This window comes from Trachurus japonicus, chromosome 22 (assembly GCF_045865225.1).
Source record: "Trachurus japonicus isolate A0001 chromosome 22, Traja_1.0".
In the NCBI taxonomy this organism is placed as follows: Eukaryota; Metazoa; Chordata; class Actinopteri; order Carangiformes; family Carangidae; genus Trachurus; species Trachurus japonicus.
Window position 1 is genome coordinate 17,958,636 of NC_140928.1, and position 17,035 is coordinate 17,975,670.

The window sequence follows — 17,035 nt, forward strand, 5'->3', positions numbered from 1 at the left end:
TTTGGAAAAGCGAAGCGTTTTCACACTACATTTATGAGCCTCCGCGCACCATAAAATTCTTTGACCGGCGCAAGACAGACTCATGTTTTCATTCATCAATAATTAAAGTCAGAGGTTCAAAGAGGTTCACATACCGTCGTAGTTCCGACCATAAACGGCGATTCGGCGGCGTTATTCTCATGACTCGTTGCGAAACCGAAAGTAAGGAAACGCTGGTCGGCTCGACCAGCATTTCCGCCACCACTAATAATAACAAAATAACGATAGAGACAGAACGATATATTTATCAAAAATGGGCCCATTAATAAGTGTGGGTAGCGGAGATTCATCCACATTAACGTGAGACTTTTTTATAACCGAACAGAAACTCCTCATTGTCCCTTTAACATATCCAGAGGATTTGTACATTACTTGAGTATTAGATTTTCCTTGGTACTTATTATTCTTACTTGAATACATTTCCAAGACAAATATTTTTACTTTTACTCGAGTTAATTTCTAGGAAGGCTGAAAAGTAGCCTCCTCGTTACTTTCAGGTCTGCTCTTTTTTTTTCTAAAATACTATTGGACACAAGCTGTGTTTGTCAAAGAAGGAAACCTATCACAGTGCAGCTCTCCACTGGGATCTACGTAAAATCAGAACTACGTCATCCCTCCCCATAAGGATACCGCCAAAGTAGCCACACTATCGACTGCGTTTGTCAATTCAAAACTAAACCGCGACAATGGCTGCATCAGGACACAGCATTGAATTGTGGACAAAGTCATGTCCCCTCCGTGAGGGGGAGATAGAAAATGCCTTGCCTGATGTGTGTGTGGGGGGGCTGGGGGGTGTAAAATGTGAAAATGACAATTGCTGTCCTCTTATGATCCCATTCATTGTATTTGTTTTTATAGGTGTTCTGCAGGTTTTTATATAACATTGTGGTTCTAAAAGCAGCACATCAGTGCAGCTGGTTTCAAAGAGTTAATTCTCAGAAACAAGAGTTAAAAGGTCCTTAAATTCATTTATAAAAAAATATAGTAATTCATTAATGTGAAAAATAAGAAATTTACTACTCTTACTTTTACTTAAAGTAAATTTAAAAGCATGTGCTTTTGGATACATAAGTACCTTTAAAAGCAAGTACTTTTTTACTCTTACTCGAGTAACATGTCGACTGAGCTACTTTTACTTGTAACGGAGTAAATTTTGACCAGTAGTATTTGTACTCTTACACAAGTACTGTCCATCTCTGTCAACAGGTTATCATTAACAATATGACATAGTGTTGTTCAGTCAGCCAGAACCAGTCTTACTGACAGTAACCTCCATCAATAGTATTGTTCCTCTCACATGATCAGACTGCAGCTGACCAGAGTTATGACGGAAATGATCGACCTGTTGAAATTGGTTTCCCCTCAGTGGGCTGGAGAGTGTGATGGAAGTTAAATACTGGAGTCATGATTATCTTTCATGACAGTCAAACCAATTGAAATTCTCCCAAAGACAGTGAGGTGTGATTGAAGCCTCCAGACAGAAAAAGTAAATAGGGAAATTAGTTATAATTATGAAGTAACCAGACGATTCAGTTTGCTTCCTTCTCCAAAATGTAAACAGCCATCCATGGCAACATATCCCCTGTTCTTTCATAAAGTTACCTTGATGTCCGTTAGCTGCAATCACGGCAGATGCCTTGTAAATAAACCAGACATTTGACTGACAGATCTGATTTGGAGTTGCAGAGGTGTGTGTGTGCCTGTGTTTGATTCCGCTACATTAAGCAGAAAGAAAGAAAGACAGTGATATGTGAGAGGATTGAAAGAACAGAAAGTCAACACCAAAAAGAGTTACAACTCTGAAGAATTATCCTGAGCCAGTCCGACAGCTCTCTCCCCCCCCCCCAGGCTCTCACCCCCCAGGCCACTGCAGGGAACAGCTATGGCTGCTTTGCATTCTGCTAATGATTCCTCCTCCCACAGCGTGCTCACCAAACAGCCTGAGCAAAGTCCTTGTCACAATTACTGAAGACACATAGTGTTCCATAATATCTAGACGACGATGAAGAAACAAGTTTAAGTCACACATATGACTGATGGTAATTACACCAATAAAGTTAATGTTGTATAGAGCAGACATACTGTATGCAATATGGTGAGAGGAGGACAGACCAATCTAATGTAAGAGACAAAGGGATTAAAGGACAATTCTGGGCAAATTCAACTCAGGGCTGTATTTTCTTCATTTTAGGTCTAAAAAAAGGATTCTGAAGATGTTCAGTTTAATTGCTCCTGTTTTGCGGTTGTTGTGTCTGTCCCCGCATCGCCACGGCAGCAATGAATGGGAGCGGATTGAAGTTCCGCTGTTTAGGCTGTTTACATCCCTCAAAGACGCAACGTTTTTCCACAGACATCGTCAGGTGGCTACTCAAACATGCACCCAGAAGTTTCTTTACTTCAAGCAAGTCAAGAGTTGATATTTCTGTGTTTATTACACAAACAGGAGCTTCTGACTGCATGTGAACAGTACACCGAGCGTCAACTTGGGTCTCGTGCGAGACTTTGAATTAGATCTAGTTTTACAAACATGTCGGCTTGCTTTAAGTAAACAAATTTCTCGGTGCTTGTTTGAGTCGCTATCTGACGCTGTCTGTGGAAAAACATTGTGGCTTTGAGGGATGTAAACAGCCTAAGCAGCAGAACTGCAATCCGCTTCCATTCATCGCTGCCGTGGCGATGCGGAGACAGACACAACTACCGCAAAACAGGAGCAATTAAACTGAAAATCTTCAGATTCCTTCTTTTAGACCTAAAATGATAGGAAAATACAGCCCTGAGTTGAATTTGCCTGGATTTGTCCTTTAAGTTGGTGTCGATAATGTGATGGAGAGACTGATCGGCCTGGATGAATAAGAGTTCAGTCTATCCACCTTTTTCCGAACGTCAAAAACGCCTGTTTTGCCGGTTTTGCTCTTCCGGTGGAATTTTATGTTCACGTTTCCATGGTTTCGGTAGTTGCGGTAAATGCATGGATTTTTTCTTTTTTTTTTTTCAATGAAAATCTGTAAAACGTATGGATCATTACACCAGCTTTTAACAGTGGATATCACACAAATTGACATCCGTGTTAAAAGCCAGAGTTAATAGATCCATGCGTTTACCGCAACTATGACAACGACTGAAAACCATGAAAACGTAAAGGTATAATTCCACCAAACCGGCAAAACCGGAAGCCGGTTTTGACCATACACCTATGACGTTCGGAAACTTGTGGATAGGAGTCTGCAATGTTGATTTTGTTGATAACGATAACTGATGATATGATTTATCTAACAGCTTCATTTTTTACCCGTTAACTAAAATGCACAGTTCTTATTTCTATGTGAGTGCATTCTCCCTCACTCCCTCCTCCACTGTTGGTATCAACACATTATCAGATATTGGTACTGAGGCACACTGGAGGACACCAGGGTTATGACCTCACACACACACACACACACAAACCAAGGCGCAACACCACTTTGTTCCTGCTCATGTTCAGTCTCTCATGTGCCAACAGTCACTGCAAGTCTTTCATCGTGTTTGAAAAAGCAGCTGAAACCCCGGAGGTAAGAACAGGTCACTGTTATCTCACTCTTACATCACCACACTGAGATCTGATGTGAAAACCCACTGTAGCCTACGTGTGTGTGTGTGTGTGAGAGAGTGTTTGTTATGAAGCAAGGGGACATTCCAGCACTCACCTGGCCACTCCTTATCAGTCAGGTGATGTTCCTTTGTCTCCATGTCACCTTCACTTCGATAAACCATTATTTCTGAACCTGTCACATAACAGTTAGTCTCATGTGCAGCCTTGCAGATGGTGCACTGACTGGAGACAGTATCTCACACTCTCTGCACTGCACTAGTAGCCACAGCGCTACCACCTCCTCCAATAGTGAACAATCTAAACCTGTGTTTCCACCCTGAAGCATCTGTGACCGAACTAAAGTTACAAAATCACCCACTTCTGAAACAGATAAAAACACACTTGGGTCTGCAGTGGTGTTGTGGTTTGTGAATGTGAATCAGCTGCAGAGCAGACGAGATGAGCTGCTCTTGTTTCTCTTTGCACTAAGACTAAGACTCTGTAAAGCATTTCAATAGTTTTGCTGTTTTTTTTTTAGTGTTTACAGTGCATAATGGCTTGACAGCGCTTCTCCTAATCCCTATAGTCATAGGGGTAGGTTCTTTCTTTCTTTCTTTCTTTCTTTCTTTCTTTTTATTTATTCCAACCAAGGCAATTTCACAATTTGACAATATCATCACAACATTTCTTCCGTTGGTTGGAAGGGAGCAGGGAGAAGATACATCTTATATTGCCTGCCCCTCACTCAATATCCAGTTTTCCAAGTAATCTGTCACTGAGCAACATTCTTGATATAAAACATACAAAACAAAGGAAGCAAAATGACAACAACAACCAATCACCATAAAATAAACAAAACAAAACAAAACGAAACAACCACAAAAAACATAAACAGAACTTAAAGTTGTCTTATCTGTTAGTCACTGAGCACACTGTGGTCTTACGATAATGTAAACAAGACAATAATGAAAACTAAAAACAGCATTATAAGAATCATTGGCTACATTTATCATAATTTCTGATTGCTATTTCCTTAAGCATTTTCTTGGCTTGGAATACATTAGTACAAGTCTTCACTTCATTACTTTGAGAGTTCCATAGTTTGACTCCAGCTACAGAGATACACATTTGTTTCAAAGTTGTCTGAGCAAACGGGTGTTTAAAATGAAACTTCCTCCTTTCTTCTTCATCCTCTGATCTAAGAACAAACAATTGTTGTATACTTTCTGGCAATATTCTATTTTTTGCTTTATACATCACAGCCAGTGTTTGTGTTTCTACTAAGTCTTTGAATTTCAGTATTCCTGATTTAATAAACAATATGTTAGTATGTTCTCTGTATCCTACATTATGAATAATTCTTACTGCCTTTTTTTGTAACATAATCAGTGGTCTTATGCTTGTAAAGTATGTATGGCCCCAAACTTCCACACAGTAGCAAAAATAAGGCAAAATAAGAGAACAATACAGTAGTTTCATTACATTACAATTCAATACAAATTTTACCTCATTCAAAACAAAAATATTTTTCGATACTTTATTTTTTATATGAGCAACAGAACCTAGAACCCAGAACAACATGGAGATCTACAGAGGTGACCTGCCAAATGTTGCAGCTTTAAAGCTCACAGACACAGTGACTACAGGACTGTTCCCACTCCCACCAGCAGCTCAGGGCCTCAGAAATGTTGACACGTTGTGGGTACTGATTGTTGTATGCACTTATATTCCTGACATCTCTGATAACATGACACATGTGGTTGTTGATTTCATCTTTATTTGTTGTGATATTTGTCATATACCGTCATTGCAATTAATTACCATTGTCATGGTGATAGCACAATTTTCATGTTCAAACTCTGTTTCCAATGTCAGTGAAGAGAGAGTTTCTGTCAGACTTGTTTCCAAAAGAGAAACTCAAAGTGAATGAGGGGAATGACCAGTCTGCCTTCCAGAAAGAGGGAGGAGAGAAAGGAACTTGTGGCATCCTGCATACTGAATTTTTATACATGTGCAGAAAACACTGGGCAGAGTCCGGCTGATATTTTATAAGGGGTTGCAATAGAGTCAATAGAGGAGTGCTGGTCCATATAGCTCCTCAATAAGATGATTCATTTCTGCTGGGAATAACAATAAAAGTAATTGAATAAGTACATATTTATTTATTGTTTGATTTGATTTGATTTGATTTTTATTTGTCTCAAACAAGCACATCAAAAGACAAAACAATCTATGTAACAAGAAACAAAACAATAATGATACTGTGCAAGTTTGAGAAGGGGCTGAAGGAAGCAAAGCTTATCAAGTTCAGCCCCCCCTTACATTGTGATTCATGTCATATACAGTACATCTGTAGTTCCATTCAGAAGATTAAAAACATATTGCTTTAATATGAAATAAGATCACGATTATAAATAAAAAGAGTAAAATTAGCTGTCAAGTTCTTTATAGCTGTCCAAGAGTGTATGTTTGTACTTACTTTTAAATTGTTTTAAGTTATTGCACATTTTTATCTCCTCATCTAGTCTATTCCACATTTTTACACCACAAAAATAGATGCTAAAACTTTTCAGGGTAGAATGGATGGTAGATTGTTTAAAGTTACAGTTCCCTCTTAAATCATATATGCTTTCTCTGACCATAAACATTTTTTGGATGTTTATTGGTAGCAACCTATTCCAGGCTTTAAACAAAATCTGACCTGTTTTGAATTTGACTAGGTCCTCAAATCTTAAAATACCCGATTTTAAAAACAACGGATTTGTATGATCAAGGTACCCAGCATGATGAACCATCCTTATGACTATTTTTTGTAAAATGCAAATCTTTTGTAAAGTGCTTTTATATGTGTTTCCCCATACCTCAACACAGTAAGATAAGTACGGATCAATGAGTGCATAGTACAGCATTTGAAGTGACTTCTGATCTAAAACATGTCTAGTTTTACCCAGAATTCCAATACTTCTGGATACTTTGGAGCACAAATATTTCACGTGAGATTTCCAGCAGAGCTTGTGATCTATTAAGACACCAAGGAACTTACTTTCGTACTTGCTTGTACCTGAATTATCTTCTTGCTATGGAATCTTCACTCTGCTGCCAGTCACAACAGGTTTTCTTGTTATGACGGGCAGTGACAGTAGGCTGGTATCATTTTCACTTCTCGTGTGTGTTTGTCATCAGATGCCTGCATGAGTACCGTGTCTGTTAGTGTGTCCTAACAAGCCTTAGCATATGTCTCCACCTACTGGTAAGAAGTCCAACTCTTTCCAGTAGACAAACAACACACATAGACACTGCTCCAGAGAATGAGCCAAACTGATAAACAGATAAAGATGTGTAGTATATTATACTCCTTAACGTTCTTAGCTTTAATCGTCATGTATTCTTCTTTGTATGTACAGTATGTGTGCCTTGTTTGGAACTGAAGGAGTGTGTGGACAGATGATCTACTCCATGGGTTCCATAATTTGCTCAGAAGTCATTTGACCTAATGGGATATGTATGGTTCAATATGACTGAATGATCCTGTTGTCTTCTCTAATGGGAAAGAGACATGAGAAACAGGGCATTGGGTTCGTTCTAGCCTAAAAGTTAAAAGGTCAAGGGCCATCTAGACGGGAGGTTCCTCTCTGGCTGGAGATGGGGGAGTCAGAAAAGGTAAGTCAGAGCTCTGGGCCAGTCGCGAGAACTTCTCACATTGACAATAGAGATGTTCCAGGATTCGGCTTTTTTTTTTACACTGTTCTTCTTCTTGTTAATAAACTTGCTTTTTGAATACAAGAGAAGACGTGTCAGCGGTAGGGATGTCACAATTACTTGTTTTCACGATTAATCACGAAAAACGCCACAATTATTTAATCGTAAAGATTCCTAAATACCGTCACTTCCCAAAAAAGATGATGTTGGAACCATATTGGCAGATGTGCACCAAAATAAAGGTAAATGCTCAGATACTGGTCCATTTACCTAACGTAACATTGAATTGGTAGGAATTTAAATGTTAGCATGTCATTTTTAATTAAAAAAAAAAGCAAAACAAAACAAAAAATGATTAAAATTAATGTAAACATTTGGTATAGATGACAGTTTATGACCTGAATATTTCAAACACTTCCCCTGGAGATTAATAATTGGTCATATATTAATAGATACTTGAAATATTTTGTGTAAACAATGAGTAATGTAATTATATTTTGACTATATTTGATTTTACACATTCATAGTTTTGTGAAATTAATTAATGCATAATAATCGTGATAATCGTAACACCGTGATTATTTCTCTGACAATAATTGTACCAAGAAAATGTATAATCGTGACATCCCTAGTCAGCGGTGATCCCTTCTTTTCATCAACACATCAATATACAGTACCACAGATGAAAAGCCCAAATAACGAAGACAACCCTATGCTGTCTGACGTGAAATTTTGCTTCTGTATTACCTACCTGATACAAGGAGTAACCCATAAGAAAAAATCATTATGTGATTGACCATTTTCATGGTCTTGTCTGCACTTGATGAACAGTGAGCCTCTGTGTGTTCAGTGCATCATCAATATGATAATATATATAATATATAAAATATCACACCACAGTCACAGAGTCAGTATGGGACACATTGTTCATTGACACTGACTGGGAGACTGGGGTAAGTTGAGCTACCCCTTGTTGCTAGGAAACCATAATAAAGATAGAGCATGTGACCAAATATTTAGGAGGAAGGCATCATTTCATGGAGTCTGTACTGTAGTTAAGGACCATATATGGTAAGAACCATAAGAACCACATGAGTATGTGGTTTAACATTTATGTCCAAAACATTTTTCACTCTCAAAAGTGAATTCAGTCGATCATAAGTTTCATGAGAATTATGTTTAGACCAAAACAGATAATTCAAAATGTGTTTTACATCCGTTGTGGTATCTATGAGCTACAACATGAGGTAGTAAACCATGCATAAAAGTGCATCATTTTAACTGTGGGGACTGATTAAGTCAATATGGTAGCTCTGGGGTAAGTTGAGCCATCTGCCCAATACACTTAAAGCAGAAGTAAGCGGAATATTTGTGTTAATATAAGTCTTAAATAGTTATATCTTCCAACAGCAATCACTTACATAGAGTGTTTGGTCCGAAACACGGGTCTGTCAGTCACTCTGCTCTGCTGTAAGCCGAGGAGAAAACTTCTTGTATACTTCCTTGTATCCTACAACCTTTATCCAATGAGGAGAGAGAACGGCATGAAGGGCTGTGTGTGCAGCCAAGGGATGCGCGTGAATGTGGTGACGTAGGGACGAGGACCAATAGATCCATGACGAGGGCGGGGACTGCTAACTCCATCGGCTGACAAGAAGTTAGCCAAAACGACCGGATCGCTTACTTCTGCTTTAATGAGTGAATTTTGTCTGTAGCTATATGTCCAAATATCAAATCATGATTCTGGATGTTTATGAGCACAGTTAGTAAGTTCCTGAGAAGAGGCAAAGCTGTTCATGGTAAACCAAGTTTTACTTTAAAAGAGAAAGATGAGGGGTTCGTCACAAGATGCCATGTGATTGTAAAACTCCCCAAAGCTCAGTGAGTTGGTGGCTCAGCAGGAAGTCCCAGCAGTTTGTGTTCCCCTGCAACCTGGACAGGTGGAATAGTGAGTAAAGGGGGAGGTGGGAGATGGATGGAAGGGAAGGAGGGGGGGGTGGATCAACTTACCCCATACACAGGGTAAGTTGTGCCACAAGACCACTTTTTTGGACATGCTATATTATCAACAGTTATTGTTTACACTCATTCTGCTTGTTTGTAGGGATGCACAACATCCTGAAATACATGAAGATATATTAGTTAGCAACAAAACTATAACTGTCTTGATGTAATGATCCTGAATATAAGTGGCTCATCTTACCCCGGTCTCCCCTAATGCATGGCTGTATTGACGGGCTGATGCCAGCATTCTTGAGGTGCTCACCTGCTGCAGGGCATAGGTGCCGCAGGGTCCGCTGCAAGTGGGAGCCACTTGCCCGGTTGAAGAGCGTTAGCTGGGCTGCAGCTGCCTGCCCTGCTGGAGCCACCTCAAACAAAGTTTCCCTTTAAGAATCAGAATCAGGAATACTTAGTTATAGGCTTCATTATTGCTAGAAAATAAATAAAAAACTGTGTGTCTTAACACAACCAGGCCCAAGAATGGCTAACTTAACAGCTGGAATCTGCAGTCAGTTTTCTAATGTGCTACTCATGGGCTTATTAACATTCAGTTGAAATCTACCCTCTCTCCATACTGATGAGCTGCTTCACAAACCTACATGACCACACTATAGTTTTTCTATCAATAATCACAATATAAATGTGCCCAGAGCAGTTTCTGTCAAAAGACCTAAACAGACAGTTGTGTAACTATGCACACTCACTCTCCATCTCTGTTGTATCATTCTTGCGCACTGCAGGGACTCTACCTCACACATGGGGCAATATTATGCTGAGCTTTTCCTGATTATCAATTCATTGGCCATCATAAATTATGAGATATTCATGTTAAAACATAACTAAATAATGAATCTTATATGTTGAGCACCAGCCTGAAAAGAGCTTTGGAAAATTGGAAGAGTCATTACATTTAAATAACTATAACTATAACCAAGAATGAGCAGATCAACAGTAAACTGAGGTTGGAGGAATGGAGCTGGGTGTAAGGACCACCCAGCATGCAGGCGGTGGCCTGCCTTCTTAAGCTCTATAGCTCAATTTTTATTATTATCTTATTCTTATTTTTCTTATAAGGATTATTTATTGTGACTAATTTAAGGAACTTATTTATTTTGATAAACTTAGCAACTAAGACATTGCATTATTTGTTACTTACAAATACTGCTACGTGGATGTATTTTCATTCAATTTCATTGTGTCGTTTTATCAGTACAACAATTAAAGACCCCCTCCCATGAAAATCGTATTTTTCGTGCTTTTCACATGTTCCTGTGGCATTTCTCTTGTGTTAGAGGACATATCAGCAGAAAAAGAAGTGCAAAATTGCATTTCTGAGTTTTTCTGCCTTCAAATTGCTGTGAACCAATGGCAGACGCAAACTGGCCGTTTCAGGGAGACTGGGGTTGACGCGTCACAACCCCAGGGGAGGGCACTAGTGCTACAAGCTCCCGCCCCGCTCTGCATCTGGCTCAGAGGTGAAAGGCTTGACAGCTCGGTGTTGCTGTTAAGGTATAACAGGTATAGCTCACCTGGTAGAGCAGCTTGCACTGTGACCAAGGGCTATGTTCCAGTCTGGGATCAAATCCCAGTGTGCAGTTTTACGCTAAACACGCTGAATCTGTAATTGTACAATGTCCAGCTGTCAGGGTGCGAGGGGTTGACTGGGCAGGTGCAGAGCAGCGCAGTCTCACCCTCCAGAGGTGCATCGCTAATGAGCTGCTGGTGCTGTGCAGAAGACGATCCCTGGGAAATGGCACAGGTTTTGTGATTTTGGCTAAAAACTTCATAATCACAATTTAAAGACCACAGAGAATTGTTGCTGTAGACTTACTAGAGAGTAGAACTGTGGATCAAAATGGACTTGTGTCCCCGAGCTTGGGGCCTCTCTGGGTGGAGTTTGCATGTTCTCCCTGTGGTTAATGGGTTCTCTCTGGGTTCTCCAGCTGCCTCACTGTCTCAAAACATGAACAGCAGGTTGATTGGAGACTCTGAAATACCTTGAGTGTGTGTGTTCATTGTATGTATGTCACTCTGTGATAGACTATAGCAGCATGTCCAGGGTGTACCCACCCTCACCCTATGTCTGCTGGGACTGACTACAGCCCCCCAGCGACTCTGCATGGATGCAAGCAGATTAGACAATGAATGGATGGATGAATGGTTGGATGGATTGTTTCTCTGTTTATATTGTAAATAAATCTTTTGAGGAGTCCTGTCAAAATTGACATGTTAAAGGGACAATGAGGAGTTTGTATTTGGTTATAAAATAGTCGCATATTAATGTGGCTGAATCTACATTACCCACACTTGTTAATGGGTTCATTTTCGATAAATATATTGTTTTGTCTCTATAGTTATTTTGATATTATTAGTGGTCGACTCACCCAGCATTTCCTAATTTCGGACCTGGACGCTGCTTGGCGGGTCATGGAAATAACAGCGCTGGATCACCGTTTATGGCTGTCTCCTACTGTCCTATGGGGACAGAAAGTTACAGCAATGCCAACAACTGTGGTTCATTTGGTGAGAACCAAAGGATGTTTTATCAACCATAATAAACACCACTCTTCTGTGCCAATATTCCATTCATCAACCACAACCTTGTAATCAATAACTGAAAGATGTGTTCTGTTAGCCTTTTGTGACCTTGTCCTGTATGTTTGAGAATCACTTCAGTGGGAGATAAACTTAGGAGAAATTGTAGGTGATGAATAATACAGACTATTGACTCTGGTTGATTTGAAGAAGATAGAGGGAAACCTTCTGTTCTCCCTCAGTTATGCCAAATTCAAAAATTGATAAAAAGTGTATATTTTCAATCGATCAATCTCTTCAAACATGTCACTGTGAAAATTAAACCACGATTAAAGGGACAATCAGGAGTTTTGGAAAGCAAAGTGTTTTCACACTACATTTCCCATGAGCCTCCGCGCGCACTGTGAAATTCTTGGACCGGCACAAGACGGCGTCTTGCCAAGAATGAAAGTCAGAGGTTCGAAGATGATCAGATACCGTCGTAGTTCCGACCATAAACGGCGATTCGGTGGCGTTATTCTCATGACCTGCCGGGCAGCATCCGCGAAACCGAAAGTAGGAAACGACTTGACCAGCATTTCCACCACTAATAATAACAAAATAACAATGGAGACAAAATGATGTATTTATCGAAAATGGGCCCATTAACAAGTGTGAGTAATGTAGATTCATCCACATTAATGTGAGACTTTTTTATAACCAAATAGAAACTCCTCGTTGTCCCTTTAACCTTTAGAATATAGGAATAAAAAGAAGAATGTCGGAAAAGAAAAGTATCCAAACTTTATGGGCAACTGAACTGTGTAGTATATATGGGTGTCTGAGCATACAGGAGGACGTATAGGGCCTGGTTCTGATCAGGGATCAGGTTCTCATCTGGTCCTAAAGCACCAGGGGGTGAGCAGGTCATTTCATTCATTGAGCTGTGATTCTACACTGTGAAAACAACTGACTCGGAATCAGCTGAGTCTGACTAATCAATGTAAAGAAGAAGAGGGAACAGCATTTGGGGGAGCCAGACCCCCCCCCCCCCCCCACACACACACACACAACTTTCTATCCTTCCTTTTTATCACCCCCTCCCATCTCTGCCGATATGCTCTCTCTTTCCTCTCTCTCCCTCGCCTCCCTCCCTCTCGCTGCTCTCTCTCCCCCTCACTAAAGGTGACCGTAGAGTCGGGATCAGCGCTCACTGTTTAAGCTCTTCAGGTTGCGCGGCAGCGGGCGGGAAGACCGGCTTGACGCAGGCCAAGTCCGGACACTGCGTCTGCAGGAACAGGCTGAGAGGGGCGCCGGAGGGGGGGGGGTCTGTGTATTGACATCTAGGATGCTGGGAACCTATATGTGCTGCTTGACGCGCCAGCCTGCTTCCTCCAGGTGAACTCCTCGCCTATAGACGGTTTTTTTTTTTGTTCCTGCAGATTTTTTTCCTCCGGACCCGTGTTGTCTCACCTCGACACCGACGCTTGGATGTTGGTGAAACGACGCGCATGCGTTGCCGTTGGAATAATTTTACAGTCTGAATCTGAGTCCCTGAAGCCTGGTGTCAAAGTCGTCGGAAGGGTCGCAGTAGGTAGTGATGTGGACTACTATGGACCGCGGATGCTCGGGGGTGTTGTGCCTGTCCCTCCTGGTGGCGGGGGTCTTTGGGGCGCAGAGGTGAGCTGTGATGGTAACATAATGTGTCATGTCAGACGGGCCAGTGCGGCTCCTTATCTCTCAACTGAAATGTGTTTTTCTCGCCTCAGCGCCAACGAACCTAGCAACATGTCCTATGTGAAAGCCACTGTGGACAAGCTGCTGAAAGGATACGACATCCGGCTGCGGCCTGATTTCGGAGGTAAGAAGAGCCGCCGCTACGGTCTCTATGATGCTCGGCTCGCGCCTCGCTGCTTACTAATGCCCCTGCATCACATTTTCCACAGGCGCCCCCGTGGACGTTGGCATGAGCATAGACATCGCCAGTATTGACATGGTGTCTGAAGTCAACATGGTGAGTTTCCTCCACTCTGACTGCAGTATGAGACACACACCGCCTCCACGTGACGGCTCTCCAGCAGACAGATGGAGAGGTTAGAAACCGGCGTCAGTCCGGCTCACAGGGCTGCTTGGTGCAGCACCGCTCCTGAAGGAGACACACACACACACACACACACACACACACACACACACACACACACACACACACACACACACACACACACACAGCCCAGCTCTCTCTTCAGTACCATGGAGAGATCCGCAATGTGTCAAACCAATCCGTATGCATCAAGTACTTCCCCGCGGTGTCACAGCGGCGGAGGCAGAGAACTAACAAGAGCGAGAGAGCGAGAGAGAGAGAGAGAGTGTGTTTAGTGATTCCACGCACACACTGCTGGCCCAGCATGTGTGTGTAGAGCCGGTGTCAGAGCAGAGCCTCCGTCAGGTGCAGCAAACAGACCAGAAAGACGCGCTCAGTCCGTTCACGCCGTTTTTTTTTTTTTTTTCCCTCCTTGCCTTAATGCAGTAATTACATAACGGCTGTCAGTGAGTCAACAGCAGGACGGAGGCCCAGAGAAGCAGAGTGTCTGCAGAATGTGATGTGACCACTTCATACAAGCTGTGGTGCAGCAGCAGCAGCAGCAGCAGCACCAAGGTGCCCAGGGAACACGCGCCATCACAGAGGAACCATCTGAGAGGCTGGCGCACGTGCATAGAAAGTGAATGTGTGAGACAGTCAGACTTAACTCAGGCTGTAGTTCTGCATCTATTAACACACACTGCTGCTGCTGCTGCTGCTGTACTGCAGCTTACATAGGCCATCCCAGGGTCTGTTATATATACAGCTACACAAATCTGCCTTTGTATAACTACTGTTACTGAAACTTGCCATCTTAGAATTAAAATGGCATCGTCCTCAGTCATTTAATATAGTAATATTTGAGATGGCTCTACTCGGTTGTGTCCTCTATGTATAGTTCCTATTTTAAAAATGGCTCATAGACTCCCTAAACTGTCTGGGGACATTGCCAAAGTATCAGCACTACCGATACTAGGTCTTGTTTTGAATAGTTTTTGTTGAGTATTCTGGTCTTCATAGAGTGTTGGTCAGTGTATTGATTAGGGATGTCACGATTATACATTTTCTTGGTACGATTATTGTCAGAGTAATAATCACGGTATTACGATTATCACGATTATTATGCATTAATTAATTTCATAACACTATGAATGTGTAAAATCAAATATAGTCAAAATATAATTACATTACTCATTGTTTACACAAAATATTTCAAGTATCTATTAATATATGACCAATTATTAATCCCCAGGGGAAATGTTTGAAATATTCAGGTCATAAATTGTCATCTATACCAAATGTTTGCGTTTATTTTAATCTTTTTTTGTTTTGTTTTGCTTTTTTTAAAATTAAAAATGACACGCTAACATTTAAATTACTACCAATTCATTATTATGTTAGGTAAATGGACCAGTATCTGTGCATTTACCTTTATTTTTGCGCACATCTGCCGATATAGATCCGACATAATCTTTTTCGTAAAGTGACGGTATTTAGGAACCTTTACGATTAATTAATTGTGCCGTTTAATATCACGATTAATTGTGAAAACAAGTAATCGTGACATCCCTAGTATTGATGTGATGCTATATCTGCTGGATCAGTGGCTATCAACTGCCCTGTTAACAAAAATATCAGTTCATGTTTAGAATCAACTCCTCAGCAGAGCTAGCCTAGAAATCTAGACGCACCCTAGCGGCAGCAAATCTCTTTGCTCCGTAGGTGGGTCTAGAAACGAGCCATAGGAACTTTTTGAGTCTCGAACACCGTTTGTGTTCACCAATCAGAGCGCTCTATCTGTTTAGAGAGTCGTTGGGCGGGCTTAACGCGATGACGACATACATTTTAATTGGCTTGTCAGGCTATCGTCATCCTGCTCTTTGCTCTGATTGGTCGTAGCGCTACCCTATTGCATGCAGAGGCAGTTTGAAAGACAGCCTTCATCCCGCCCCCTGGATTGAGCCGAGGTCTACCGGTCGCTGCCAGACTATACTGTACATTTTAATGATATAGTCTGGCTTGTCAGCAGAGCTCTAGTCTGTGATAGTGGATGCATTATGTCACATTTTAAAAGCTAATTAACACCATTACTGTTTATTGTTGTGATGTGTATTTACCTTCTTGCTGATGGACCTGGATCCACTTTCTCACTTTTTAAAGTCTGAGCCCGCTGAGTGTGAGTGTGTGGAAGTGAATGTGTGCAGACTGAGAATCATAGTTAGTTGTTCTTCACTTCTAAATAATAAATGCAGCTCTGCTTATCATATCCCTCACATTCCTGCAGCTGGAGGACTGAGGTGTAGGTGTGGTTGATGTAGATCGTCGAGGGCTGGAAGTGATACCAGGACCCGTGTCTGGAACTGTGGCATTTCTTCGAATACGTTCAGTCTGAAAACACAAAACTGCAGATTCACAACAGAAAGAAAGGGCTGTTTACACAAGTTTTACATTCATTAGTGCAGGTAAATAATATATTTTCATTATTCCACTTCATTTCGTTTGATTATTTGTCAATTATTTTCTTAAGAATTTTAATACAATACAGTACAATAGAGCTGAGTGACGTTTTCAAACTTTAAAATAAATTATGATAATTGATCGATTTCTATGGTGATTATCAGTCTGTCTCTCTTTTTGGGAAATGATATTTTCATATCCTTCAGTGTGAGTCGTTCTAGGTGATTAAGCTGATTGGTGGTGTTATATTTGATCTGTGTCCATGTTACATTCACCACTGTCTGATACAGTAGTTGTAGCTGATAAGACCCAGTCACGAGGAGAGTCAGGTGTAGTCCGTCTACCCTCAATATGAACAATCACAAATAACAAACAATTGCGTGTTCATCATGTATGTAGCTTAAGCTATAGGTCCTTTAACCTCTTGAAATAATAAATACACCAAAAACTCTCTTAAAATTAAAATGAATTATCATTTACATTAGGTATAAGGAAAAATGAAACAATAACTAATAATAACTTTAATTTTTGCCCACCCCATCCCAGCAACAAATGCTTAACTTACATCACAATTGCTCTACTAAACCCTTTTTTGATTTCTAGTTTTAAACCCAACAAATAATTTGTTCGTACCTTTCACTTTTAATTGGCCTTTGTGACTCAGAAATACAGTGTAC

General features: G+C 40.9%; 1 protein-coding gene across 1 annotated transcript in view; it reads left to right on the top strand.

The window, feature by feature from the left end:
* Positions 1-13,018: 13,018 nt before the first annotated feature.
* gabrb1 (gamma-aminobutyric acid type A receptor subunit beta1) overlaps positions 13,019-17,035 on the top strand; it is a 55,211-nt gene continuing 51,194 nt past the window's right edge. Inside the window, exons 1-3 of the mRNA XM_085767522.1 lie at positions 13,019-13,501; positions 13,591-13,682; positions 13,768-13,835. Of these exons, the coding sequence (XP_085623648.1) occupies positions 13,422-13,501; positions 13,591-13,682; positions 13,768-13,835 (240 nt within the window). The 5' untranslated portion in view covers positions 13,019-13,421. The remainder of the gene's footprint in view (positions 13,502-13,590; positions 13,683-13,767; positions 13,836-17,035) is intronic.